Source organism: Plectropomus leopardus, chromosome 16, assembly GCF_026936395.1.
Source record: "Plectropomus leopardus strain MGB_pleo_1.0 chromosome 16, ASM2693639v1, whole genome shotgun sequence".
NCBI lineage: Eukaryota > Metazoa > Chordata > Actinopteri > Perciformes > Serranidae > Plectropomus > Plectropomus leopardus.
This window is the reverse complement of record NC_142191.1, coordinates 33,592,113-33,619,883: the sequence shown is the minus strand read 5'-3', so window position 1 is coordinate 33,619,883 and position 27,771 is coordinate 33,592,113. Positions and strand designations below refer to the sequence as shown.

Genomic DNA, 27,771 nt, shown 5'->3' with positions numbered 1-27,771 from the left:
ATATGCGGTCATCAAGACTTCAATCTTTTCAGGGGCGTCCCTGCTGACTCCAAAAAGACAATAAAACACATTCTGCACATGTTCCAGCAGCATGGCTTCATAGTAAGAGTGCAGCTGCTAGACTGACCTGCCTGCAGTCCCGACCTGACTCCCACTGAGCATGTGTGGCACATTATGAAGCATAAAAGTGACTATTGAGACATATCATTAGCAAAAAATGGGAAACTCTCAAAATGTCAACAATACTGCAGGCACTGCAGGCATCAAATTAAGAGTATTTACAAAAGACAATAAAGTTAATCAGTTTGAACATTAAATATCTTTTCTTTGTTTTGTATTCATGTGAATATAGGTCAAAATGATTTGCAAACCATCACATTTAGTTTTTATTTATGTTTGACCATGATTAGCCATAAGTATTGATCATTGCTATATATCAACAAATGTTCAGAGAAGCGGTTGCATGCTGTTTGTGTGAACGAGCCAACGGTCCCGCTTGGTGTAATGTTCCCACCTGGACACTAGAGGGCAGGTTTCTGAATGACGGACATTGTATGCAAAACCAAAACTGACATTGTTTGCACTTCTCGATAAATTTTGAGGTACTGTTTGGCGGTGTTGTTTTTTATTTATAACTTGTGAATAAGTGGCCACTTTTTGTTATAAACTCAATGTGTGGCATTTCTTGCTCGTATGTGTCTTTTTATATGACAATTTTAAGTCAATTTGTATCAAATGCACATTGTCACTTTGATCTTTGTTTTTTTTTAAACTAATATGAACTAGTTTTCGACTGAAGTGGGTTTCTCCCGAGGGTTGGTTTTACTGTAGTTCAACTTCTTCCACTGTGAAGTAATTGGTAGTTTGCAAAGCTATGCTTTCAAAGTAGCTTCCACAAACTGGAGAGAGACGACTGGAGAGAAGAGGAGGAGAGAGGAAAAAAGAGGGAGGTAGAGAGATGCTTAAATTGAGGAGGAGAGAGAGAAAAAGGGGGAAGACAGGTCCAAAAATAAACCCAGGAATAGCGCTAATGAGTACACTCAGGTTTGCTCAGTTGCTGTGACAACGCGCTGGCTCATTGCTTCAAGCCACAAGACTGCATATCTAATGAATAACACACACACACACACACACACACACACACACACACACAGAGTTGAGAGTAAAGAACAGAGTATATCCCCTCAAGCGATTATCATCTGCATGGGTTTGCAGGCGTCCAAAACCATTGGACCCATCAGAACAAAACACTCTATTGAGACCAAAATGGCACGTGCCCATATGTCTGCATGCGTGTTTGTGTCTTTAGTGCAAACTATCAAATAGGTTTGCCGACATAAAGAAATGCAGCCAAAGCTTTTAAGCGAATCTATGGGGAGCACGGTGCTGTGACTGCGCCAGTTGGAGGGAGCTGAATAGTTAGAGCAGAGGAAAGGAGAGCTCCTGAGAAAGAAGGAAAAATCCTTCACAGTGAAGCAGATCTTCCTGCATCAGAACCTCAGGCCTCACACTGACAGGCACAGTGTGCAACAGAGTCGAAATATAGCTCAGAATTGCATGAACTCTAGCAGATGTATAAAACAGGAAATGTTCACCTGAGGCACTTTGTATGGATGTCCTCTTGTTCTACTTCTCTTTGCTTTCATCCAGTCACTAGATAATGCTGTTGGTCAATCACCTCATACATTCATGTAAGCTTAGACAATATGCACATTCATGATATGAACATGACATGACAGGACAGCATAGGACAGGACAGGACAGGACAGGACAGGACAGGACACGATATGACAGAAATGTGTTTGCTTATGTTGCTCTTCCTGCACTGAGGAAGATCTTTGGGTGCAGTGCTGTGAATCAATGAACTGGGTTTGTTACAGTTTTTGCATCCACGGGTTCAGTGCCTTGATTTCCCAATTTCCCGAGAACAATTATTTGATTTACAGTATGTTATTATTAAACTTACTGAATTATGAGGTTCTCTTAATCAAACCAGGTCAGTGTATGAAAGTATAATTTGTTTTCAGACGGGATTGAACTGCATGAAAAATGAGACAATGGCTCGTTTACTCGTTTTAAACCATTAAACGATAAAACAAAAGTTAAGAGCTGTTTTTCCATGATCCAATGTTTGGTTTTAAACCAAAATCGAGAAAACGTGTGGGTTCCTTACATGAATGTCTGACGTTTTGGTTGAGATCTGTTAAGGTGTTATGATTTGATTAAATATTACAATTTTATGACCACCAAATAAGCACATAAACACTTGTTTGTGATTCTTTTAGGTTTCTTGTATTTAACTGTAGTTACTGGTTTAAGGCACCAGAGGGAGTATGACCTGAAGTGGGCGCTATTCGTGGTGACGGCAGCATTTTGGTCATTATTCCCCATTATTCACTTTAAAGGTTTTTATCAAAGTACATTGTAAAACTGTGTTATTAAAGGTTCTATATAACAACAACAACAATAATAATAATAATAATAATAATAATAATGATAAAATTATCATTATCATTATTATTAGGTTGTCACCTGGACAGCTTAATAATAATGATAATAAAGTTTATTGAAGAACAACACGAGACAGGTTAATATCATTCCTATTGAAATTAAAAGTACATGACCTTATCATTTCATTTAGCACGATTGACTGATTTCACTCCAGACATACAGTACATGTGTGTAATAATGGACAGGCACTAGAAAGCTGACATGTAGTTTTCAGCTTCCAACCTATTGGCTGGAAGGGTGTTTATGTCTTGAAATACCTTGATCTGAATTTATTGCCATAAGTCATCATTTCCAACAATCAAATCTGGTTACCTCACAACCATAATGAAATTGACTTTCAGGATTTCACAAACTGCACTGATACCTAATACCCAGTAGGCTACTCCAAGGTCTATTTTACCACTAGTTTTTATCATAGATTTAACCTAGACTCATAATCGAATACAACACAATGAATTTCCACAGGCATTTTCATAGTTTAATCAAACATAACTTTTTAATGTTGAGTTATTTTCTTTTAAACCACAAAAACAAAATATCTGACCTGCTAGAAATCCATATGATCATCTGAGAGCCAGATCATTGATCATCATCAGTTCATGAAAATGCTACTTTTCTATGATGTAGGAGATATGTTGAAACTTTACATTTCAGCAACACTGTTTGGTTTTTGTGAGGAAAAGATTGTGTTTGAGTTAAAAAAATACTTGCTTTTAGTTTACAATCAAAACAGAAAAAAAATGATTTTCTGGTGACTGCACTGTGATGATAGGGCTGGGTATTATATGGATATTATATTGGTATATGACACTAGATATTGTCTCTGATTTTGGATAGTAATAGTAATTTAGTAATATGTTATGAATTGTTATTTCCAGGTTTTAAAGGCTGCACTACACTAAAGTGATGTCATTTTCTGAACTTACCAGGCTATTCTAATATTTTCTCTACCCATGCAGTCATTATGTCCACATTACCAATGATACATATCAAAAATATCTGAGAGCATCGATTGTTGACTATACAATATTATTGCAATATCAATGTCAAGGCATTTGGTCAAAAATATTGTGGTATTTGATTTTTGCCACATTACTCAGTCTCATTATACAATTTAATCAAATGTTTAGGAAATATCTGATCTCTGATGTTTGTTCATGAGAACATTGATTGATTGGTATGTCTTTTAGTAAACATACACTGGGTGGGACTGTTCTTTGAGCTGCTGCTTGGTGATACTGTAGTAGCCTAGCACATGTGCATTTACCTCCAATGATCCCTACACAGTAGGTCACAGCTGCAGCGACAGTGCATCTGGATGTGTGTGCATGTACTATACGCTGCCATGTCTGTGTTTGTGTGTTGATGCATGTGTGTATGTGTATCTGCACAAGCACTGTAGGGAGAATGTCCTCCCCAGGGGCCAGTGAAAGGCCCGAGGGCTTGAGCTGACAACACTTATAACCAAGATCAGCTGTTCAACCAATGAACCTCCAACAAAACACACACACACACACACACACACTTGCATACACACATGCATGAGACGTGCAGGCACAGTGTGAGTTTCAGAGAGGTGGAGGGAGAAACAGATGTCACATTGAAGCTGGGAGGGGGCTTTTTTTCATCCATACTGGGTCCTGAAGGCAATCTGTCTGCACACACACACACACACACACACACACACACACACACACACACAAATATGGAAACAAACAGCATGGTTTTGCAGAGCAGAGCACAGAACCTCTTAGTCTTTGTCTCCCCTCCGATGTGAGTGCATCATGAGGCAAGACGACAAAAGAAGCATCACTGAGCAAAAATGCAAACAGAGTGAGTGAAACTACACCTGTAGAGTTCTGATATGCACTTCCCAAAACTCACAGAATTAAAAAATCAAATACTTAATTGTCGCTTCTAAAAAGTGATGAGTAAAATGCTGCCAGGGTTGCAACTTACAACATTCAGCAGATATAAATATATATGTTATTTGGCTTGCAAAACATGTTTAATACATTCGAAAGTATCAGATATCTGGTGAAAGCACAGGGTTTTCCTGCAAACGGTTTTGCATTTCATTTCAAAGGTGCACTAGTTTTGTTTTGGTTTTTTCCACTTCATTTTATATTCTTTCCCAGTGCAGAACATATTCTCTCAGCGTGAATGATAACAAGCCAGTAAGAGATCTCATTCAGAGCCTCAGTGTGTTCTGTCCCTCTCGGCTTACCTTCCTCAGCAAGTTGCAGATCCTCTCGATGTTACGTAGTCTCTCCCTCTGGAAGGAGACAGACAAGAGAAAGGTATGAGGCTCTGTGGGACTCAACATTCAACATTTCCAGACTGATAACTCAGTCCAGTCAGTCGAGTATACTGACATTTGATAAAAGATGAAACAGAATAGAAGGTAAGGGTTCCTTGTACTGAAATTAGATGAAAAATATACTTCTAATGAGCTGTTTATATGTTCTAAAATATTTTCAAGATGAAGCTACAGAGAGAAATACAGCCCTTTACACATAAGTACATCTTACATCTCATGTCAGAGCTATGGAGGCCAAGTCGTGTGTCACGCCTGACTTAACTCATGAATCTGAAGGCTTCAGATTTCTACGTTTTGCGTAAGAAAAGGAAATGGTTTGTTTCTGTCCTGGAGATGTTCAAATGAAGGTGTCCATATTGTCCATTTTTTTAATTTGGCGCTCATACCTCTAATCCAGAGCTGTCAGAGGTTTCTGCCACCAGTTAGGCCCCACCCCCAAAACATGTCATCTTTGTATACAAACACAAATTTGGACTATAGTAGGTTGACCTCAAATGATGTCAGAAAAGCCTTAAGACCTTGATGTCACTTATTCGAAGAGTCAACATGCCATTTAAGTGTCATAGTCATTGCGCCACCTACTGGCAAAAGGACATCACCCTGTGAAAATAATTTCATTTACATGAAAGTCACATTGTGTAATCTACAGCTCATATACAGGAAAATGAGTCATAATTCATGTGTGTGCTCAAGCACCGCATAGTGGATACCAGAAGTGAGCAAAAGTTGCCCTCTTTTTCCTTTGTATCATTCTGTCATTTATTTTACTGTTTTTTATCTATTGCACATCTTTTAGTTCTAGGAAAGGGATCCCTCCTCAGTCACTCTTCCTGAGGTTTCTACCATTTTTTCCCATGAAAAAGTTTTTTTAGGGAGTTTTTCCTTAGTCAATGTGAGTGTCTAAGGACAGAAGGATGTTGTATGCTGTAAAACCCTCCGAGGCAGATTGTGATTCGTGATAATGGGACATATAAATAAAATAACATTGATTTGAATTGAAATACCATTTCACTCCTATGTGCACTGTCCAACTTCCACCGCAATACACAGCCACGCCAATCAGTGTCCCACCATACCCTCAACATGCACAAAGGAGCGAGGGCCTGTTCATAACTGCTCGCAGTTTTAATTGTCATTGTGTTCATATGTTATTACATCTCACTCTGTGTGTGCTCTCAGCTTGTGTAATAAGCTGTAAAATGCTGAAATCAGCACCGGCCACAATGCTGATGCTAACAGCCGACATTTCACCAGAGCTTTTAACATCATCATGAAATATTAACAAACTCCTATAGAGGCACAATCTGGACTTGACTGTGTTCCCTATGTGTACCTCTGGCTGCTTATAAATCATATATTGATCAGAGCGTCACGCTTTTAGTGCTTGCGGACAGTCACTTTCACTTTATCTGTGCTCCTCATAAACTGCCTGCAGACACCAACAACAGGCTCCATGGGAACAATAAAGTATATTAAAATATTTATTCTCATACACAACATCAAAGCTCACCTCTCAGCTCAGCTGATTAAATGTATGAAAATGTGCTGAAATAACTGGAGGAAAAATCACACTATGCTGCTCATGAACGTTGTATTTATTAGCGTTTCTGATGTCCCACCGTAATCCACTTATTGTCATTTACTTTTTCATATATCTCCTCTCTGTCTCATCTTCTGTGGTTTTAAACCTTTTACTGCATTTTTAGCATGCATCTAATGCTGAGTGTTTACAAAAAGCCTACAGTTAAGATTTTGTGTGAAAATGTACTAATGAGATTAGGTTGTACTGCTGACACACTTTATATTGATAAAAAAAAAATTCCAAGAGTAATGTCAAGATAAGCAAAATTATATGCTGTGATTTCCACTGACAAGCTTTAGAGCCTGTGATAAGCAAGATACTAATGAGATAGGGAGGATACTTTGTGCCATGCTCTGTTTTAAAAAAGTGCTTTGTGGTGTACGTTTTAACCAAACATGACCTTTTTATTGTAGCAAACTATATTTTGTCAAGTAGTACTTAAGAGCTCTATTTACATCTGACAGTGTTAATGTCAGGGACACACTGGTATAGTTAACAGATGATCCTGTGAGAGTCAAGTCAATTTTGTTTTTAAAGCCCATTATCACAGATCACCTCTTCCAGGATGGACAAATGTACAATAGATGTCTTAAATAACAATTAAATTATGGTAATGTAAAAAAGGAAAGAGAGAGAGAGAGAGAGAGAGATGCACAGCAATAATGGTAACAATAACATATAAACAATACTGATAGACATAAAATTAATAAATGCAATTTATGATAGCATGTGATGTTACATGCAAATATCGTAGGTGTTGATTATGTTGATTGATTATTGTTGAGTAGTGGAAGCATCATGCAGGATCATGGAATCAGCGAAACCGAGGCCCATCACACAGCCACAGCTTCAGACAGAACCACAGTAACAGCACAACCAGAGTACAGCATCAGTGCAGCCACAACGTGAGCAGGGCCAAAATTCAGGATCACAGCATCAGCACAGCCATCACCGCGATCCAGGTGTCTAACACTGCATAGTGCTGAGCAAAACTAATAGTGGTTAGAGCTAACAAGTGTACAATTTAAGAGTAACTTACACTAAATTAGTATTGAGGTACCAGCTCTCCAAGAATAATTACATGAACATTCTTTGGGTGGACCCAAATGGATCTTGTGACGGTATTAATTTGAGTATGCTGACGTTGCTGTGTACCTCTGCTGAATTACCAGCCTCTTCTCAGTCCCAGGCTGACAAATACTGTGCCAACACTTTGTTATTCCCCTCAGTGTGCGATATCCATGTTAAATGCACCTTTAGGGCCTGTGTTCATCGAGTGTTTTTTCTTCTCAGCGCCAGAGTCTTCTAGTTGTTTCCTATGAGGAGTGGCTGTCTGCAGCTGCATGTGGCTGCTTGGAGAAAAAGTGATGCCAAAGGCATCATTTTTCAGAGCGCTCCACCTATTTTGTGCAGCTGCAGATGCTTTGAGTTGAAAATCTCTGAACTTTTCAAAAAGGAGCAAGTGATGTCACCGCTGCTCTTGTAGCTTGGCTGCTGTCATTACAGAGTCAGAGAAGCCTGTCTGTGGGAGCAGGTTGGCTGGTGGACACCGGATGTTGCCGTCGTGTTGTTGTTCTTTAATCAGTGTGCTGTTGTAAGCTTATTGTTGCGTGTGCTGCTCTCTCTCTGCAGAAATTTGTTCTCTCTGGTGTTGCTGACACCGGGCACCAGGGCCCGCAAGTAAATTACACACAACAAATTGGACAAAAGTTGCTTTACTGGTAAGTTTACAGACATGATGTTTTGTTAATCAGTCTGTCATATTGTTTATTACTAATGCAATCTGAGTTGGATTTAGTGCTGTGACTTAGGCTGCTTTTTATATTGTCAGACTGTGTCACAATGACAAATGATGGTTCAGCTGCATGAATTAAACTGGTTTAAGCTTGTACTCTGGACCAGACAAGGCAAAACTGGAAATCGACCCAACGTTACTGCTCAGTTAGATAGATAGCGCATCGCAGCTACATGCCAACCATCCAAATCCAACCACAGATATCACCACCAAGACTACCAAAATGGAGATAAGAGCATAAATTTAGCATAACATTAAGCAGAGCTGACAGACTGGAAAAGCCCATGCCGTATTCTGTCTGAATTTATTAACAGGTGATCTGACACTTGGATATTTCAGTAACTCAACTGTTGTAAAAGAACAGTGCAATATTTTGGAAAATTTGTCTATTTCCTCTGTTGAGTCATTGTAACTTGATGTAACTGAGCTCAGCCTGATAGCACTGAAACTGGCTCGGGTTCTCTTTGTCATGCTGCGTTTGGTAGTACAAGACCAATCTGGAAACGTCCATTTTCAAACAGCTGAACAGCCTGAGATGTTTTAAGAAAATTAAATGTATTTCAATATGTCTCAGTTTTTCCACATTCAGGCAGTCCACTACTCACTATCATTACATGTGTTGGAAATACATGTCCACTCCTGTGTTATAATGAGGACATCACCACACCACACTAAAGTGGAAGCCCCTGAGGAAGCAGGTTCAGTTATCTCCACACCATAATAGTATCTACTGTTTTTCCATACAGTTGTATTGTGGTCAGGGTGAAAAGCCTCTTCTTTACATTAAGTATCTACACACTTTTTAACCTGCTCCTGTCACTTCTTAGCCTCTACTGTTACTGTCTCCTTTACTGTTAACGCCACATGTACAGGACATAGACACAATTGACATAATAGTTTTCTCCCAGACTTCCACTGTAAAAATGCAAGTACACAAACAGAAGAATATTAAACAGTATAAAAATAAGTAAGTACTAAGTTTAGTGCATCACTGCATCAATATGAAGCATGCAAAGTCATCCAGTGTTTTGGATTGCACCCTTTGGCGGGCTGATTCTGTCCCATGGGTCCAGCATTTCTATGTGGGTCCCATGGGACAAGTAAAAAAAATGGGCCATATATGGGAATGTCCAAAGGGTTTCGCTATGGCCTCATGCCAGTTGCCCACATGGGTGGGTCCCACATAGGTTATGCCAGGGTTACCTGGGTACCAAGTGGGTATAGGCCCAAAATGGGCATCTCATCTGGGGCCCCACAGGTAAACTCACCCATGTAGGCAATAGGTGGCCCCACACCCACATGGATTTTCACAAACCCATATGATCGCATGTGAAATATGTGTAAAACATTTGCTTTGCATATAAGTTCATGTGGTTTTGGAACATTTTAATGGTGCTTTTGTGTGAAGCCATGTGAATTCCCATGTGAAAACTTTGTCCATATGTTGTCACATGTGATCACATCTCTCCTATATGTGAACACATGACAACTCAACATGTGGACATAGGTCTTACATGGGAATTTACGTGGCTTCTGTGATGCCTGGTACATGGTGGGGTGGTGTTTTGTGTGCTGGATGGCTTGTTCTGTTTCTCTCCCTGTGTTGCAGTGGCTGGGCGTGGCCTCCATGCACTGGAGCTCTCCACACACTTCCTCACCTGCGCCTGATTACCAATCACCTCTCCCTGAAGTATAAAGTCTACTGCTGCACTCTTTTCGGATGCCAGATTGTTTTCCACCATACCAGTGGTAGATCAGCCGTCTCTCTCTGTATCTTTTTGCTGCTCTCGCTCCTGGTGACTTTTTGGATTTTTTGTCTCTGTGCTTCCTTCAGTGTTTCTCCTCACCATGCTCCAGTGCCTCGCTGCCCAGCTCCTCACGATCGGACTCAGTCACCTCCAGCTTCCTTCCTCACAGACTCTCTGTGCACTCAGCCACCACCAGCCTCACGCTTGCCCTCTTCACGGTGAAACCTCGCTCTCATCCCCCACCAGCCACCTGCACCCTCACCACGGACAAACCTCAGCCACTCTGATCCATGCGCTCCCAGACTTCCCATCCCCCATTCCCTTCATATTATCATTAAAACTTTGTTTATTGTTCACCTAATGTCTGTGTGTTTGCTCCTGGGTTCTTACCCCTTCACTCAGCTTCACACAAAAACAGCATGAAATGGTTCCAAAGCCACATGAATTCACATGCAAAGCAATGATGTTTCACTTGTTACACATGTGATCACATGGGTGCACATGTGAAATCTATGTGGCTTTTCTGTAAGGGCATGCAATTGTTGGATGGGACCTCTTTAACCCTTTACATGAACAGAAGTATGAAATAACCTGTGGTTTTGGAGGGGGTCACATTCTGGAAGTATTGTACTAGTGTACAACAGCTTTGCTAAGTGAGCAGTGAGCATCTTTGAGTAGTTACAGACTATGTTTGGCAAACAGCACCATACCCAAATATGGAGCACAGCAGTGCTCTGTGGATGGAAATACTGTTGCTGAGCTTTGCGGGTTAAAACAATATAACATGTCAGAGCCGAGCTAGCTGTCTTACACTGCTGCTTAGCTCACCTCACTCTGAACCCAGATCTATGCTGGAGGCTGCACTTCATTTTTCTGTATTTAACAATGGATCCACATGATAAATGAAAGATGCTGAGAATTATTTGCACATTGTGTATTTCCACTCAGCAACAGTCTTTTTGAATGGTCTCATCACTTCATCAACTCGTCTCCGGCTGTGGTGAGCTGCTTTTTGTGAAAATGCCCCGAAATTACATTATGCTATGCCCAGCAGCAAACAGCAGACAGACACAGTTAGCAGGTGTCTGGTCAACAGTGGTGTTGAGAATTAAGCAGCTAAACAGCCAGTATTTCACAAAGGACTTTGTGGAGACCAAAACACAGGTGAGTAAACACTGGACTTCAATGTGTCAGGTGGGCAGAAACAAGACTTCAAGTGAAAGCTTACATGGTAACTTTATATGGTGCTAATGTGTCAAGTTATAGCTTGTTTAGTTGCCTCACGGTGGCAAAAAAATGAATAAATTTTGCTTTTATGGCCAGATATGAGGTTGGACAAATTTTTCATTTCACTTTAAATAAGCATATTTTCAAAAAAAAGTTAAACTGCTCTTTTACTGCCAAACTATTGGTTGTGTTCTTTAAGTTGTTGTTTGATGTATTTGAAGGCTTGATGGCAATATGTCTTCAAACACTGAGGTTCTTTATCATTTCCTAAATATTGCACGGATCACGATGTAATCAAAGATATTTGATGTGCCGACTACAACAGAGGTTTCTCCCAGAAAATGTTTGCATGTGCACTAAAAAAGTAACTAAAGGTAGAAAGAGGAGAAAGGAAGTTAAGGGTCGTAGAAATGACGGTGACCACTGTATCACTGTCTATGTGTGTGTGTGTGTGTGTGTGTGTGTTGAATACAGTATAACCACTTCCACTCTCATCTCTCCAAAATGACTCATGGAACTTGATCTCATTTCACAAGAACAACAAAGGGAAGCGTGGGAAAATATGCAGAAAAATATACCATATACTGGCTTTCAACTTTTTATTATTTCAAATGTTTCTAAGTACAAGCCAAAGCTGTCAGCTGAAAAATGTTTGACTGTTGATTTGCAGTGTACAGCAGCAGGACAGGCAGATTGGTGGTTGGGAGGAGAACAGCAGGAAAGTATGGCCGGGGTAAAAACTGTATAACAGTGGTAGATTACAGATTGCTGCAGCATGTACAGGGAGAGTTTTCTGTTTAACCCACCTTGTGACCTTGATTAGACCTCATCCACTCCACACACATAAACCCACATCCTTATTTTACACACACTACAACCGATTCTCTCCCATGCTCATGTCTTTTTTTGGTTGAGCCTGCACACCAAGCACCGACCACCGCAGTCCTGCATGACACCATCTCCCCTCGCCTCCATCTCCTGCCAGCTTTCACACAAATATATTCCTCTCAATGCAGCATTGTATGTGTACGTGTGTGTGTGTTGTACATGTACACACACACCTGCAACTGTCTACTCATTAGCAATCAATTAGACTAAAAACCTCTTTGAAAAGTTACCCAGTGAGAATCTGCTTGACAAGCAGAAGCGGCATGGAAGTATAAACAGAGGAAGGGAGGGGGTTGGAAAAAGTGATGTGGGGAGGTGGAGTGACCTTTATTCAACTAGACCAACCATTTAAGAGCAAATTTGTATTTAAAGGAAGTGCACGGTGTAAGCATCACTGAACAGAGAACCCCTAAAGATGAAGTGGAGGAGGCTGTTGGTAATGCTCGAGCTCCACTGGTGCACGGCCTGTCTATATTCCCCCTCAACTAACTGACTCGAGTAAGACTTGAAGTTGAGCACGGGAGACAGGCGTGGAGCAGATGGAAAAAGGGGGGGGAGTGGAGCTTTGAAATGGTGCGAAAAGGCAACAGAAGCTGTCATCACTTGTGTTTGTGTGTGTGTGTGTGTGTGTGTGTGTGTGTGTGTGTGGCTTAGTTTAGTTCATGTGGCCTGTCAGCCCAGCTCTGCAGGGACTTGCAAGTCCATTCCAACAGGGCTACCTGCTTCAAGGTGTGGCTTTCACTGATGAGGGCTTTTCTCCAGTGATGAAGTTTTAAAGCAGCGGGCTAAAGTCCTCTGTTTCTGCATTCACTCTTCTCCCTGCCATGTCAGCAGTCTTGTTTTTGACAAGAGAACTCACAAATATGCCACTAATTTGGTGATAAACCCTTTTTATTTCCTGTAGATACTTCACAATAAAAGTCCCCTGCTATTCTGTTATGTACAAGCTTTTATTGTGAAGTTGCAAAATAAGGAAATGTTGGGTTGAGCAGTTGCAACTGACTTCTGAAGGCAGACATGAAACAGTAAAATAAAGCGTACATAATAAAGAGTACAAACAGGACGCAGGAGACAAACTAAACTCCAAACCACAGAGATTCGGTTAGAAACTACAAAAGTACTAAGAACTGAACACAGAAACTTTAAAAAGACCTCTCTCTCTGTCTCTCTTTTTTCAGCACAGAGATGAGAGCAGCCTCACACAGCTTGTTTCAGGAGAGGGGGTGTTGTTGGAGGCTGGTTGAGGTTGGTGAGACATCATGCTACTTGCTTAAAGATGAAGTTGGTAACTTTTGTCAAAGTAACTGTTATTCATATTTTTTTAAACTGACATAATATTTTGAAAGGAGTACATGAGACATATGATCTGTGAAAAAATCAGGTCCCTTTGGATTCTCCTGGTGCTGTAGGATTTGTAGAAATCCACCCAGCAGAGATCAACCAATCAGAGCCAGGAGGAGGCTCTACGCAGTGTCAATCACTGCCGTGAACCAAGCCCCCAGGAAGTGCGCCACCCTCTGAAGCAAAATTTACATAGTGGCCGAAAGTGGAACTACAGCGTCACGTGATGCACACTGGCCCAGAAAGACTTTTCCCCGTTTGTTAACATTCGGAAAGAGACCTCCTTAAATCACTGGATAATTATTTTTGAGACATGTTGACTTTTCAGAACGTATTTTTTTATAACAACTATTAAAAAAATTAAGTCCTAAAGACGTAAAATGCGCTATTTTCCGAATCAAGATTTGGAATTCGGTCTTTCTCCAGACATAAAATGAACGCACATTGGACCCGTGGGACTCTACCACGAGAACACGCAAGATTCTCTGACACAGCACAGGCTTCATGCCAGCTGTAATAATGGATATTTTTGCTGTCTTTCATCATTTTTTAATCACAATTCATAATTTTTACCATTTTACATCACATCCATACGCTGCTGGCTGTAAAGCTGTAATATGGACGTCTTACCACGTCTGTCAGAGACCGTATATACAGTCTACGGTCTGTATTCAAACTACCGGTTATCAGTGAGCAGCGTGGAGCACTAGAGACAGTTACTAAAAGGTACTGAACGTAGTATTTTTAAAGTTGAGCTGTGTAATAAAACACGGGGCAATATTACAAGCACCAGCTTTTATTACCTTTTTATGGGCACGACACGTTCAGATTCTGTTAATTAATTAATTAATTAAGTTAATTAAATGTGATTACGACATGATTCCGAGGATGAGTTGTATGTATATTTGTGTGTGTGTGTGTGTGTAGAGAGAGAGAGAGAGAGAGAGAGATAAATATACCATTATCTGATAATCACGTAAATATTAAAACCGACAGCGCTGTCATTATACCGCCGATTAGCTGCTTTTGCTAATAAGCTAAGCTACTACGAGAGGAATGCTCGTGCACCGGCGCTGTTCGCTTTGAGCACTCGGGTCATCTGAGTGAGCGAGCCAGTGAGTCGAAGTCAATGCTCGGGTACACTCGGCTGTGTTCGGCTGTCGTTAATCACTTCCATGCATGCTCTATGGGCCAGTAGATGCGGATATTTTACACTTTTCTAAACCCGGAAAAAGAGTTTTCTCTGCTTCATGCGCCACTGAGCAGCTCTCATAGAAACGAATGAGGCCCCGCCCCCACGGCTGTATCCAGATTTCCTCATAATACATCCATGCCGTGAACGAGCTGCACAGCACCCGCCCTTAGTGTACGCTTAGCCAAGCCCACTACTGTCAGCTCCAGACTTCGGGTGGAAAATTACGGATACAATGGCTGAAAAAACAACCACCAGCGATGAAAAAACCTGCTTATTCCTCTCCTGATGGCAGCATACATGGCAAAGACAGAATCACAGAAGCAGCCCGAAGACAATAGTACAACAATAGAACAATAGTTTAAAGTAATTCAATGAAGACATACAGTGGGGCAAAAAAGTATTTGGCAGCCAGCGATTGTGCAAGTTGTCCCACTTAAAAAGATGAGAGAGGTCTTCCGGTCATAGTTAGTTTAACATTAACGTTACACAAGGCCATGCGGCTAGATGTTGTTCATTTTGCTTTTCAATTCCCCAACATTTATGTCTCATTTTAAAGAAATTAAATGTAATTCATCTTCAGTACTTATGCTCTGCTCAGTTCAGAGTATATCCTTATAAAGTACTATTTTGGTGGTACTTGTTAAATAATATTTTGGTGGAATAAACCTTTAGAGTATCCTGTATTTTTGCATTCATCCAATTCACTGGGAGGCGCTGTTGTGAAAAACGAGAACCCAAGATCTGCAGTCCTGAAACTGCTGCCTGCAAGCCTAGCAGATAGATACTACTGGCCATGTCGTCTCCTTGGCTGCATCGGTTGCCATAGTTACAAGCATGCGCGTGCACGACAGCCTCCTCTGCAGGGGAGGGGCTGTGGACTTGGTGTGGAGGCAAGGCTGAGGAGCAGCATAGAGGGAGGAAGAGGGATCTGGAGGCTGTTCTCTTTCAAATTTTCAAGCAAAGTCTCTCTCTCCGGAAGGTTACCAACTGCAGCTTTAAGGGCAGGCATTTGTGCTTTTGGACCTAATCTGAAGAAGGTCCGTCTCAGGTGTAGTTTGGCGTGCCACACCAAACCACACCGGAGACGCAGTATATAAACTGATGTTTGAAATTCAAATCTGCATGGCATAGCTTGACATCGTGCCGCCAAAAGTGACTATGGAAAATCAGCTCAAAAGAAATGACGTCTTTGACAGTAAACAGTGTCGTTCAACTCTTTCATGTCACGCACCAGAAATTTTTAATGTCAGGTCTAACGTCATGTTTTGTAACGCCTGGTGATTGGTAGTTTTTTTAACGTCACAATGGCGATGGGAGTTCCCAATCCACATGGATTCACACCTGCGTTCACCGTCTTTGTGCGAGGTCAGCCGCCGGTCAAACTGCCATCACCAGGCAGACTGAATGCAGACATTCACTGAGCCAAAATCTTCTTACGGTCAACTCCATGCAAAGAAATCAGCACTGTATTTATTGATTCATTTGATTTTAAATCCCGCGCACTGTAGAGTGAGGGGAATCTGTTGCTGTCAGACAGACTGGGAGCTGATTTATCTGTGATATTACTGCTGTGTGAAGAAATGGCGTAAATGGTAAATAGGCTGCATATGTACAGCACTTTTCAAGTCTCCCGACCAGTCAAAGCACTTTTACACTACGTCACGTTCACACACTTTAACACACTGGTAGCCGAGGCTACTGTATAAGGTGCCACCTGCTACTCAGTAACCATTCACAAGTACTCACACACTGATGGAACAGCCATCTGGAGCAGTTTGGGGTTCAGTATCTTGCCTGAGGATACTTTGACATGCAGTTGGTATCCTGGCGTCCCACGGACAATAGAAACAAGCAAACAAAGATCTTCCTGGATGAAGGATGCAGTAAAGTCACCATCGATGTGACAGAAGATGTTGCTCATTGTTTCCCTGCTACACTGTGAACAACCAATCTGTGTTAAAATCAGTGGAAGGACAGCTAGTTGACTTTGGCTGCAACAGAGTTTGTATTAGGATACATTATGATGCGTTCAAGCTCTATTTAGTGAACATGAGTATTAAAACATAAATACATCGATCAATAAATACCTCCATTTGAAGGATAAATTTGTTGATGTTTTTTTTTAAATTGCAAAATAAAATAGAGAGGGAATTATGCGATAGTATTTGTGATAAAAAAGGTCTTTGAAGCTTTTTTTTAAGCCGTTTTTCATGTGAAAGGTTACTTTGATGGTTGTTTCATAAATTGATATGGTTTAATTTATGCCCATGTAAAGGTGTATTGAAAGGCTTAATTACTTTAAAAGAGTGCAGTTCTGTTCTATTGTGTATTTTTTTTTCTCCCTGGCACAAAAGAGAAATAAATAACAAAAAAAAAAAACAAGGTGAAAATGCTGGCTAAATTGTTATGGTCAACATCTGTATTATTATTGGTCCAGAATTTCGAAATCAGTGCATCCCCAGTATGTATAGTGTGAAGTCTCTACACAGTGTGAAGTCCCACCCTGAGATGTGAGCTGACAGAAACTATTCATTAAAATACCTGGTTTCAAGAAAGAGACACAGGGACAGAAAGAGAGGAAGAAAGAAAAGGATTTAAAGGGGGAAGCCATCAACCTGCTGGTTGAAAAAAAGAATAAAGAAGATGGACAACTGAAGATAATGTAATTTTAAATTTTTCTTTCAAAAGACACAAGCTACTTATAAAGAAACAATGCCATGTAACTGTAACTGCTAGCTGCTGCTGTAACTGTAACAAAGTAAGATGAATAAAAGGCCCCAATAACATGTTGGTTCCTTAGTCAACTGTACCAAGACAGCCCTGAGATTTCCACCTGAATAACTGCATATTTGTGTGCAGACTGCATTCTTCTTGAGTGAGTGCCTCTGTCTGTATCTCTGAATATCTGCAGGGCCGGACAAGCAACAAAAAGCAACCCAGGAATTAGGTGTCAAGCAGTCAATTAAATACACGCACAAATTGTTAAGCGTTTGTGTTATACTAATATGTAAGAATATGTAATACGGAAATCATTTTCCAAGGTTTCCCTTCCTATGTTTGTGTCACAAAAACCAAAAATTCAAAGTTGCAATAGCTGCAAGTAGCAATCACAGAGTCACTTCAGATGGTTAATTATGTCACAAGAAGGTGTAAAATCACACAGTCGTTTCAATATTACAATGTATTCTGTGTTTCAGTAATTGCACATGCAAAGTCATGCCTTTTGCTTCCCCTTTATCGGAGGCGAATAAAACTTGGTTGGTAGGTTCAGGACTGAGTGTCTTCAGGACCACAAGACAACTTGAGTTATGACCAATTTACTGCAAGCCCTGTGCTTTGCAAAGACTTTGTTATTTGGTACCCATGTTTTTAGATCCATTTTGGCAATTTACTGAAGGATTGCGTATCTCGGTCACACAAAGGCTGCAAAACAAATTAGGTGTGGTGAGTCAAAATTCAGCAGATAATCCATCATATTGGCCTTCATTGACCGAGAAGATTTTTTGTTTAGGATATTGACATGTAAATGTGTGTCAAATTTCAAATCAGTCAGACTCAAGATGTAAGGGGCATGGCCTTTTTTTGGGCTATAAATCATAGCCCTACCATCAGGCCCATTGGATCGAATTTAAAGTGACGCATTAGGACATCATTCTCAGGTATGGTGCCAAGTTGCATGTCTCTCTCTTATCCCAAGTCACATCAGCTGTTTTTTAGTATGTAGCACTTTACACACAAACACATAGCAATAAAATAATAACAGTAATGCAAATATATAATTACCGTTAATACAGCACCTAAAATAAGAACAATAGCAAAAACTGAATCCTTGTTGTTTTTATACTGTCACCAAACTGTGACTGTAACAGCAATAATGATATTAAATATAATAATCATATTATGGACAATTATAGGCTAGTGAGTAAAAGTGTGTTTTAAGATGTCTCTTCAAAATAGCAGTGGCTGGAAAGAATGAGATGACGGGAGGGAGGTAATTCCTAAATTTTGGGGTATGATTTGGGGAGATAATTCCTAACTTTTGGGGCACTTAGTCCTGGATCTTGGGACACACAGAAGTCTTTGGTCAGATGTCAGAGGGGCTAAGCTGTTTAACACATTGTAGACAAACACCAGAATCTTAAAACGTATCCTGTAGCTAACAGGCAGACAGTTAATGTGCGCCCTCTTTTCTGACCTTGTTAAAACTCCTGCATTTTGGACCAGTTGAAGACAGGATAAATACAACAGAGTAATACAGGGTCCGTTCTAGCCCGTCATATCAGGGTGAGCTGGTTGACATAACAGGTGGGCAACTTGTCTGGTATGCACAGTAGGATGATAGCGAAGACGAATAGTGGTCTGAAGGCTGCCAATTTGAATTGCAGTCCTGATGGCACTGAAAAAAATGGTTTTAGGGTTTATTTAAGAATAAGAATCACTTTATTGATCCCTAAAGGGATTTTTAATCATCAGTAAGGCAGGTTTTTTTCTCATTCTTATTTTCTCCCTTCATGTGTGTGGTTTACTGGCTTTGCCTTGCTCAGCGTGTGTGCAGGTAATGTCTGCACACACACTGCCCCGGGCTGGCTGCTCTACATGAGCCCAGCCCCAGAGACGGTGGTGCTGCTGCAGCTGCACTGTCAAGACATGCAGACAAGCGCTTGGCTGTCCTCCCGCCATGCCCAGGTTAACTGTATAGCCAAAGAGAGGACATGAGCCGTGATGACGGTTCAATTTATTTAATAACATCACATAAGAGATAATAATTATTTATCTAGCTTGCTGTTTCCTTCGTTCAGTGGATGTCTAGTGTTACTGTGCTTGTGTTCGTCTGGCTGATGAACACATTAAAAAGACGTAGAATACTGATGGAGTGGAAGAGCGAACAGAGACCCTGACCGAGGACCGAGGAGGATCGTATATATCCTTGCAGCTCAAAGACAGTCGACAATGAACAGACAGAGTGGCTATGTGAGCTAAGTCAGCTAACTGTTTGAGTGAAGCTTAGAGAACACAAAACAAACAATGATGACCATCAATCACTAACGGAATAGGGCGGGTTTTGTGTAATATCACATGGCATTCATAATAACGGTTGGCGAATTTTGGAGGCGAGCTGTAGGCTGGCCCCCCAATCATCAATAAGAAAGATGATTTATAGTAAATGTCCCTGTCAAACTGGTCCATTTTACAGCGATACCTTTCACCAAATAGTCAAAATATTACATCGGGGAGAGAGAGGAGGTCGTAATATCATTTTTGTCTGGAAATCCCAAAAACCCAAATCACTGCATAAAGAAAAGTTTGCAGCAGCCAATTTCCATAAATTTCTCATCTTAATTTGTATTGGAGTAAATGGGGAATTTTTTGGCTTTCCCTTCCTTTTGAGGTCCCATGAGCCAGCTGTGTTGGGTTTTTAGCTTTCAAACCCAATTCAATCCAAATCACCACAAGTTTTATTAGGTTGTGTGAACAAATTGTGTAGATTCACTGCTAGCTGTGGGAGTAGTGGCAGTTTGTTCAGAACATTTTTAGGTGATTTTTCAGCTCCTCCACACTCTACCGACAGAGTGGCATTGCTCTTTGACGAGAGTGCCGCCCATAAGAAACCATTGTAAAATCTGAAAATGTCTGAAAAACATCACGATACATTTACTGCGAATTGAAAAGAACAAAGAAGTAATTTCAAACTTAAATGTCTGGAAGTTGAATCTGTAATACTATAGTGTGCATGTGTTCCTCAATACTATAGTATTGAGGAACACACGCACACACCAGCATGGCACTGCGTTTGCGTGTCATTAACCGTTGCTATCATAATTAATGGCCCACCTGTGTCAGTGGAGAGAGGAGCAGCAGACAGACAGCAGCTCAGAGTCATGGTCAGAACTGATAAAAGACAGACAGAGTGCTTAAAAAAGACTCCCCGCGGACCTCATTTTAAGCAGTGTGGTCAAAATGTGCAGATCGGGGGCACAATGAGTTCTTGTGTGAGATGGTGTGTAAAATGTGTAGAACAAAGTGAGCATGACTGAGATACAAAAATTAAAATGCCCCTCCATCTGGTTTTTCTCCAACTTGATGAGAGATATTAACATTGCTGCAAATGGGAGCTGGAGCTGATTTCTTGTTGCTCTGAGGTAGAAAAGGCATACAAATACTAAGCCTATTGCTTAAATGGGCATATGAGGTAAAAGAAAACAAAAACGCCTATGTTGGGATGTACAAATTGTGTATGAAGACTTTAAACTGTGGGCAGCAGAAGACTTTGTTTGAGAAATTTTTGTGAAAGAGCAGAGACAGAGATACAGTATCCAGAGTGCAGGAGCTTACATCTCCATTTGACTCCATTATAAATGCAAAAATCGTCTGAAAAAAGCATAGAACTTATATCGCCAAAACTCAAAAACCGTAAAAGATACAAAAGAGCTGAATCATAGCTGAATAGTTCAAAGGGATTGGGACCTGTTTAAAGTTTAAATGGAATCTCTAGCTGAAAGTATGCGGAAGCAGTAGGCTTTCAAAGTGGAGGGAGAATTTGAAAATGTTCCCAATTCATTTATAAATGCGAGAAAAAAACTGGATAAAGCTTAATATTTTCAAGACATTAAAGAGTTAAAATGAGAAAAGTCAAAGCACACCTGTCCTGAACAAGCATTGTGATAGTTGAATGGTAGTCTTTCACTGAGCTGGAGAAAATTTGCAAACATGAAGATGTCATGAAGACAGTTAATGAGGCCAGTTAGTTTGTTGATGCCCTTCGGCTCTAAGGGGAGGTAGATCTGACTGTCATCAGTGAAAAGATAAGTTGTGTTTTTGAATAATGTGGCCAGGTGGAGGTAAATAGATGGAGAATGGGATAGTACCAAGTATGGAACTTTAAAATAAAATTAAAAAAAAAAACAGGACGAGGTCTTTATAGAAGAGACAATATGATGAAGTTGTAAGAAGTAATGGAGTTCAAGGAGTTCAGAACTGTGTTCTCAGAGGAGATGGATAGACTATTTAAAGATGGATTAGAAAACTATCACTGAGAACCTATCTTGGTCATCGCACAACACCACCCTGGTTAAAAAAGCACAGAAAAGGCTTCCTTTTCCTAGAGAAACTTAGGAAGGCTTAATTTCAGAGCAAATCATGGTTAACTTCTACAGAGGAGCAATAGAAAGCATACTGACTGGAAACATTACCAACTGGCATGGTTCGTGGATGGCCCAGGACAGGCAGGCTTTACAGCGGGTGATTAAAACTGCCCAGAAAATCACTGGTTCCCATCTCCAGAGCATCAGTGACCTTGGTGAAGTGATGTCTGCACAGAGCTCGAAGGATACCCCAGCCACAGTCTGTTCACCCTGCTGCCATTTGGAAAAAGATACAGAAGTATCTGCTGCAGAACCACCAGACTACAGAGCAGCTTCTTTCCCCAGGCTGTGAGACTCCTCAACGCCTTCTTCAACACTAAAAGATGTAGCAGGATTTAGGGACAAATTTTAATACATTTTTTTTTCAAAACTACAATAACAAAAAGGCAAAATAAGTCTACCTTGTACCTTGTATCCAGGTTTTGCTCTTATTTTGTTAGTACCCATTGATTTTTGGGTTTCACCAATGTTTTCTCATTTTTGTTTTTCTCTTAGGTAAGAGAACATTTTATTAGTGATTGAGAGCACTCTGACCAAGGTAAGAGAAAAATACCTCACTTTCAGTCCAAAAATTGTTGTCCAACACAAGGAAAACTCAGCTTTATATTCGAGGAATGTTAAACAAAATGCAAGAATATAATTTAATCAAATTTAAATAATGTCTGATTATCTAATTTCCGTGCTAAAGGGATACTACTATACCTGGTGCATTGATTCTCAATGATTAAAGGTTCAGTTACTGTGTATCCCTCTGCTGACCTAAGCTGGAATTTAACTGAGTACATTTACTCAAGTACTGTACAAATTTCAGGTTACTTTCCCCTTAACTTGAGTTGTATAATCTAAAACCACTTTCCACTTCTACTCCATTACACTTCAGAGGGAAACAATGTACTTTTTACTCCATTAATATTATAATTTTACTATTTTACAAGATTTTGCGTAAAAATATGAAAATATACAAGTGCAGCTGAAGCAACCAGTCAGTTAATTAGAAAATTAACTGGCAACTATTTCTTTCATTGTTAGTTGTCATGCAATAAATATTTCATAGTTATTTCATAGCTTCCATATAAACTATGTATGAGGACTTGTTGCTTTTTCTTCTAATTATTTAAATTATTATTTAATTTATGGAATATATTCAAACCTATGTGCATGTGTACTTTTATTTTTAATACTTCAGTACATTTCCCTGTAATCACTTTTACTTTGTTTAAGTTTATCCAACAGTATATTAGTTTCACTGCAGCAGACGTTTTTCTTTTTCTTTCAGTCTTTTTTGGTGTAGAGAAGTCTTGAGCTCTGACAGCTTTGACTGTCGATTGGTATTGAATCAAAAGATCCTTCAGAATTCGAAATGAAATCTGGAATTTATTCTGTTAAGCCAAGGTGAATCGAGAGGTATTTGTTTTTTAGTTTTGACCGGCGCGGTCAATGAAACACCACTGTTAAATGATGAAACAAGTTCCTCTGTGCTTACATGAGATGGTGCAGCCTCACTACTGGTAATGAGGGGACCTTCCCCGGAGGCCTCTGCAAACTTCGCAGCAGTGGAGGAACAGATGAGCAAGGCCAACAGGAGAAACATGACAAATTGAGATAAAACGTCTCGTGAGCCTTGTGATCAGATAGGTGAAACTCTTCTGTTACAGTTTTGGAGAGAGATACACCAAAGAGGAGGACGAAGTCTAGGTGTTGCCGTGAAGATGGGCAGGGCCATTCATAGACTGCAGACCAAGAGATTCAAGCAGAGGGCATTATAGTAAATAACCCCACCACCTCCTGTTGTAAATAATCTAGGTTGATGAAAGTGAGAGGTCAGCTGGGGTAAACTCTGACTGAAGAAGCAATTTAGATTTTTTGAAACAATATAATCTTGGCAGATAGTTGATTTGTTTGACAGTAATCCCACATTCAACAGAGCAAATACGGAGGGAAGGGAGGTGAAATTGGAATTACGGTGGGTGTAACAGAAATACAATTGTCAGAGTTTACTGAACAAGATGCTTTCTTGACAAAATGACCATGTTTTAGTGTTAGACACATTGGTATGTGACTTCCAGCTGGAGCAGCTGAAAGTGAGTCGGACAGTCCATGCCCCATGAGTGGGATCAGTTTGCCCAGATGTTGCATAAGTTTCATTTGAACCAGGAACTCTAACAGTGTATTTATAATGGCAATGAACATTCATTTGATTGAGTGTGTTATTTGTTGGCATGGACAGTCTCAGACAGTCTGACAGGCATTTTTCAGGTGAATCAGGGCCCACAGGATGGCTGCATGTGGTTTCTTCGGGCCCCATGGTCCAAGCCACCAGACACGCATCATATCAGGTGAGATACTCATTCCTAAAATATGCCATCTCACCCAGGCCTTCTTGAAGTGTGGCCCCTCCTCTGGGACCACTTTGTACTGGGAGATCCTGCTATTAGCTCTAGACAAGACAGCTTTCGGTATCACAGGGAAAAGCAAATTAATCCACCACATTAGGGTGGCGACTCTCAATGGTAAAGAGGGAGCTCAGCTAGAAGGTAAAGTTCTCGATTTACTGTCCTATCTGCATCCTATCCTTCACCTATGGTCATGAGCTTTGGGTTGTGGCCAAAAGAATGAGATTGTGGATACAAGCAGCCGAAATAAGTGTCCTTTGCAGGGTGTCAGGGCTTGTTGACTAATGCCTTCAAGATAGGGTGAGGAGCTCAGAAATCCGGCGCGAGCTGGAATAAAGCCAAAACCACCTCAATTGGCTCCTTCGCATCGAAAGGAGCCAATTGAGGTGGTTTTGGCATCTGATTAGTGCCTCCCATTAGAGGTGTTCTGAGTGCCTCCAATTGGTAGGAGGCTGAGGGGCAGACTAAGAACATGATGGAGTATTTATATATCTCATCTGGCCTGGGAACACCTCAGGATCCTCCAGGAGGAGCTGGAAAATCTTGCAGGAGAGAGGGAAGTCTGGAATTCATTGCTCATCCTGCTGCACCCACAAACCTGGCCCTGGATGAGTGGAAGAAGATGGATGGATGGATGGATGGATGGAACTTTCAGCCAGGTGTGCAGTGACAGTAAACATGAGAGACGGCCGCAGCCCCTCCCAAATGATGGGCCAGACAACATGTTGCATTTGCCAGTGTCCTTGGGGGCAGAATTTAGGCCGAATATAGTTGTTCAGAGTCTGCACAGAGGATTTCTGTCTGTTTTTATTTTCATGACGTAATTCATGACCAGGTTAGAGCGGTCGTAATGGCTATGAAAGCCAGAAGGCAGTTTGTTGCTGATGCACAGAACGTCCCAGGAAAACAGTACGTGTGTGCGCCTTTGGCTCCGACACCATAGAGCTTCCAAGAATCTATAATGAGGGAGGAGGCAGAAAAGGAGATCCTGGCAAAGATGGTGGAAGCTCAAAATAGGCATTTTGCCTGGTAAGGCGAGACCGGGAATTCCCAAGATGTCAAGAGTGGGAGCCGGCTAAGGTGACGTGACCCATGGCGCTGTTACTAATGTAGCCAGCACTTAGCTGAGCAAAGAGAATGGTAACAGCCGTTAGGTCCTCTAGACATAAGGCCAACAGCAGAGGAGGAGTCACCGGCTGCATTCACAAACGGATCCACTGGATGCACCGGTGCTCCATCCTGTAGTGATTTAAAAAGTTAAGAGGAGGTGGAGAGACTGCCTGGTAACTGCTGACCACTACCTTCATCCACATAGCCAGGTTATTTAGAGTAGAGCAGGAGGAGGGGCGAGGACAGGTCACTGGATCCCACAGGACGCTGGCAAATATCTTTTGAGCCTGGGCAGAGACTCAAAGCTGAGGCTGGAGAGTTGGGAGGCAGCTACAGTTTTAATGTAAGAATCAGGGGCCAGAGGGGAAGGATAGGTTTGCATAATGATATGTAAATGAGAATTAGTGTGAAAGTGGTAATGAGTGGTGAAATCTGGTCTGCTGCACTGTTGCAGAGTCTTGAAAAATGCCCCTCAAGCTGAGGAATGCTTTTCATTTTTTAATGCTTTAAATGAGTACTCATTCAACCATCTGTCCCTCTATCTGTCCCTCTCCATCTCTAACTGTCCTCTTTCACCCTGTTTGCAATTTTTTAATCAGTCTCTCTCCTTGTCAAACTGCTCACCCCTCTTTCTTCTGTGGAAGTCAATACTTAAGAGATGGTCTACAGTCCAGGGCTCTTCAGTCAAAGTCCTCTCCAAACTAACTGCTCATGCTGTACTATACTATCATGCATTATTAAGAGCCAGCTGTGTTAGTAAAAGCCCAAAGACTCAAGGGAAAGGGATTTAGGGGGCCGGAACAAATCCTAAAACAACTTCACCGGGGGCAGCTTCTCCATGCTGGCCAACGCTAATGTAGTTTTTTATCCACAACTTCTCCTGATTGCTGCTGTAGCAAGTTTCGGAGGAATAAAGTACAAACCTGCTTATTCACTTCGAGAATGTTTTGGAGAGGGACTCTGGCCAACACTCAGCACTTACGTGTATTAATATGGTTAACGTTTACATGTATCAAATCCATTAACGCAAGTCTGCTAGAACACAGCATTTATTTAATATTCACTGCACTTCCCATTTGTTTCCCAGCCTCAGAGAGTGAAAGTTACGTGTATAATCCTGTGTATTAACCTATGAATTGACTATTGTTAAAACATTTTAGTCAGTAAGTTATCAATAATAGCACACTGTACAAACAGTAGCACTAAATCCCTGCATTAGCCCTAAAAAGCCTTTCAATAATAACAGGGATATACTGTAGTAGTAGTAATTACTATTAGCTGCGGGCCCCTCTGAGGTGTCTCCACACACTGCACTGTACTTAAAGGGACCGTAACCGCCCCCCCCAATTAAAAAACATACTTGCCTCTTATCTTTTTCTTTCTAGGTTACTTAGCAGGCTAGGTAATTTTGGTGTGAGTTGCAAAGTGTTTGAGGTATCAGGTGAAAGAGATGTCTGCTTTCTCTCCAATATAATGGTGGCACTCAGCTTGTGATGCTCACACTCTAAAAAAATAACTCCATGGCTTTGAAAATATGACAGACAAAAAAGCTATACTTCCTTCATAAAATCTTGGAATATCACTTGAGTAAAAGTGATTGTCATAGTTTGATATACCAAATCAAATTACTAGTTAATCTGTGTTCAATTTACGCCTACTTCTATATATATTTTTACATATAAGTTTATTTTACAAAAACTAATATTTTTTATGATATCCTTAATTGCTGTGAGTGATTATCCATCAACTACAATCATTACTCAGTCCATATCAATTTTCTTTATTCAGTCATTTCTGGCTGAAGAAATTGTGTTACTCCACACATCGAGACTTGGACGCCAATCACGCACAACCGGAGCTTCCTCATGACAAAATCTGCTTTTCTACGACCCGTTTTCTTTATACTTCCACGGTGACAACAAGCAGGGAAACATGAGCAGCAGCTGGAAGACTCCTGCTGAACCCTGGAAAGCAGCTGATGTTAAGGAAATACTGATGCTGTCTTCAAGCCTACACAACTTGATACGGTGTCATTTTCTGAATGCTGTGGCAGCCGTGCTGTCTTAGAAGTTTCCCCAGCACCAGAGTACTCTGTCAGGTTTTGCTGTCATGGTCACATGGACGTAAGCTTCTGTTTTCACCCGTGCTTGTCCTAAGCTTCTACACGCATGCAAGAAGCAAAGGGCAGAGCAGAAAGGCCATATTAAGGCCATGGTTATAGTGATCATTTAAAGTAAAGAAAAGAATTTGAAATAAGACGAAGAAATATTTCCGCCTGCTTTGCCTACACTTGTAGTTTTTAAAACAATCAAAGCACACTGAGCATGCTGCTAACTGCTAGGACTCACCGCCTTGGATTTGAGATACCCCCAGCAGCAGCGTTGTTAGGCCTGACAGGTGTCCGAGGCTTCAGCCTTGAGTGTTTTATACATCTAAATACTTAGGCTATATATACATTTGAAATACAAGAATAGGCCTAAGAATATCAAAAGCCCTGGATCTGATAATCTGTCATTCTC

The 27,771-nt window shown here is 40.8% G+C and overlaps 1 protein-coding gene across 4 annotated transcripts in view; it reads right to left on the bottom strand.

The window, feature by feature from the left end:
• The window catches only part of cnih3 (cornichon family AMPA receptor auxiliary protein 3), a 172,822-nt gene that overhangs the window by 107,280 nt on the left and 37,771 nt on the right, over positions 1 to 27,771 (bottom strand). For all 4 annotated transcript variants that reach the window (XM_088089520.1, XM_088089519.1, XM_088089517.1 and 1 more), the window contains exon 3: positions 4,739 to 4,786. In XM_088089520.1, the coding sequence (XP_087945646.1) occupies positions 4,739 to 4,786 (48 nt within the window). The remainder of the gene's footprint in view (positions 1 to 4,738; positions 4,787 to 27,771) is intronic.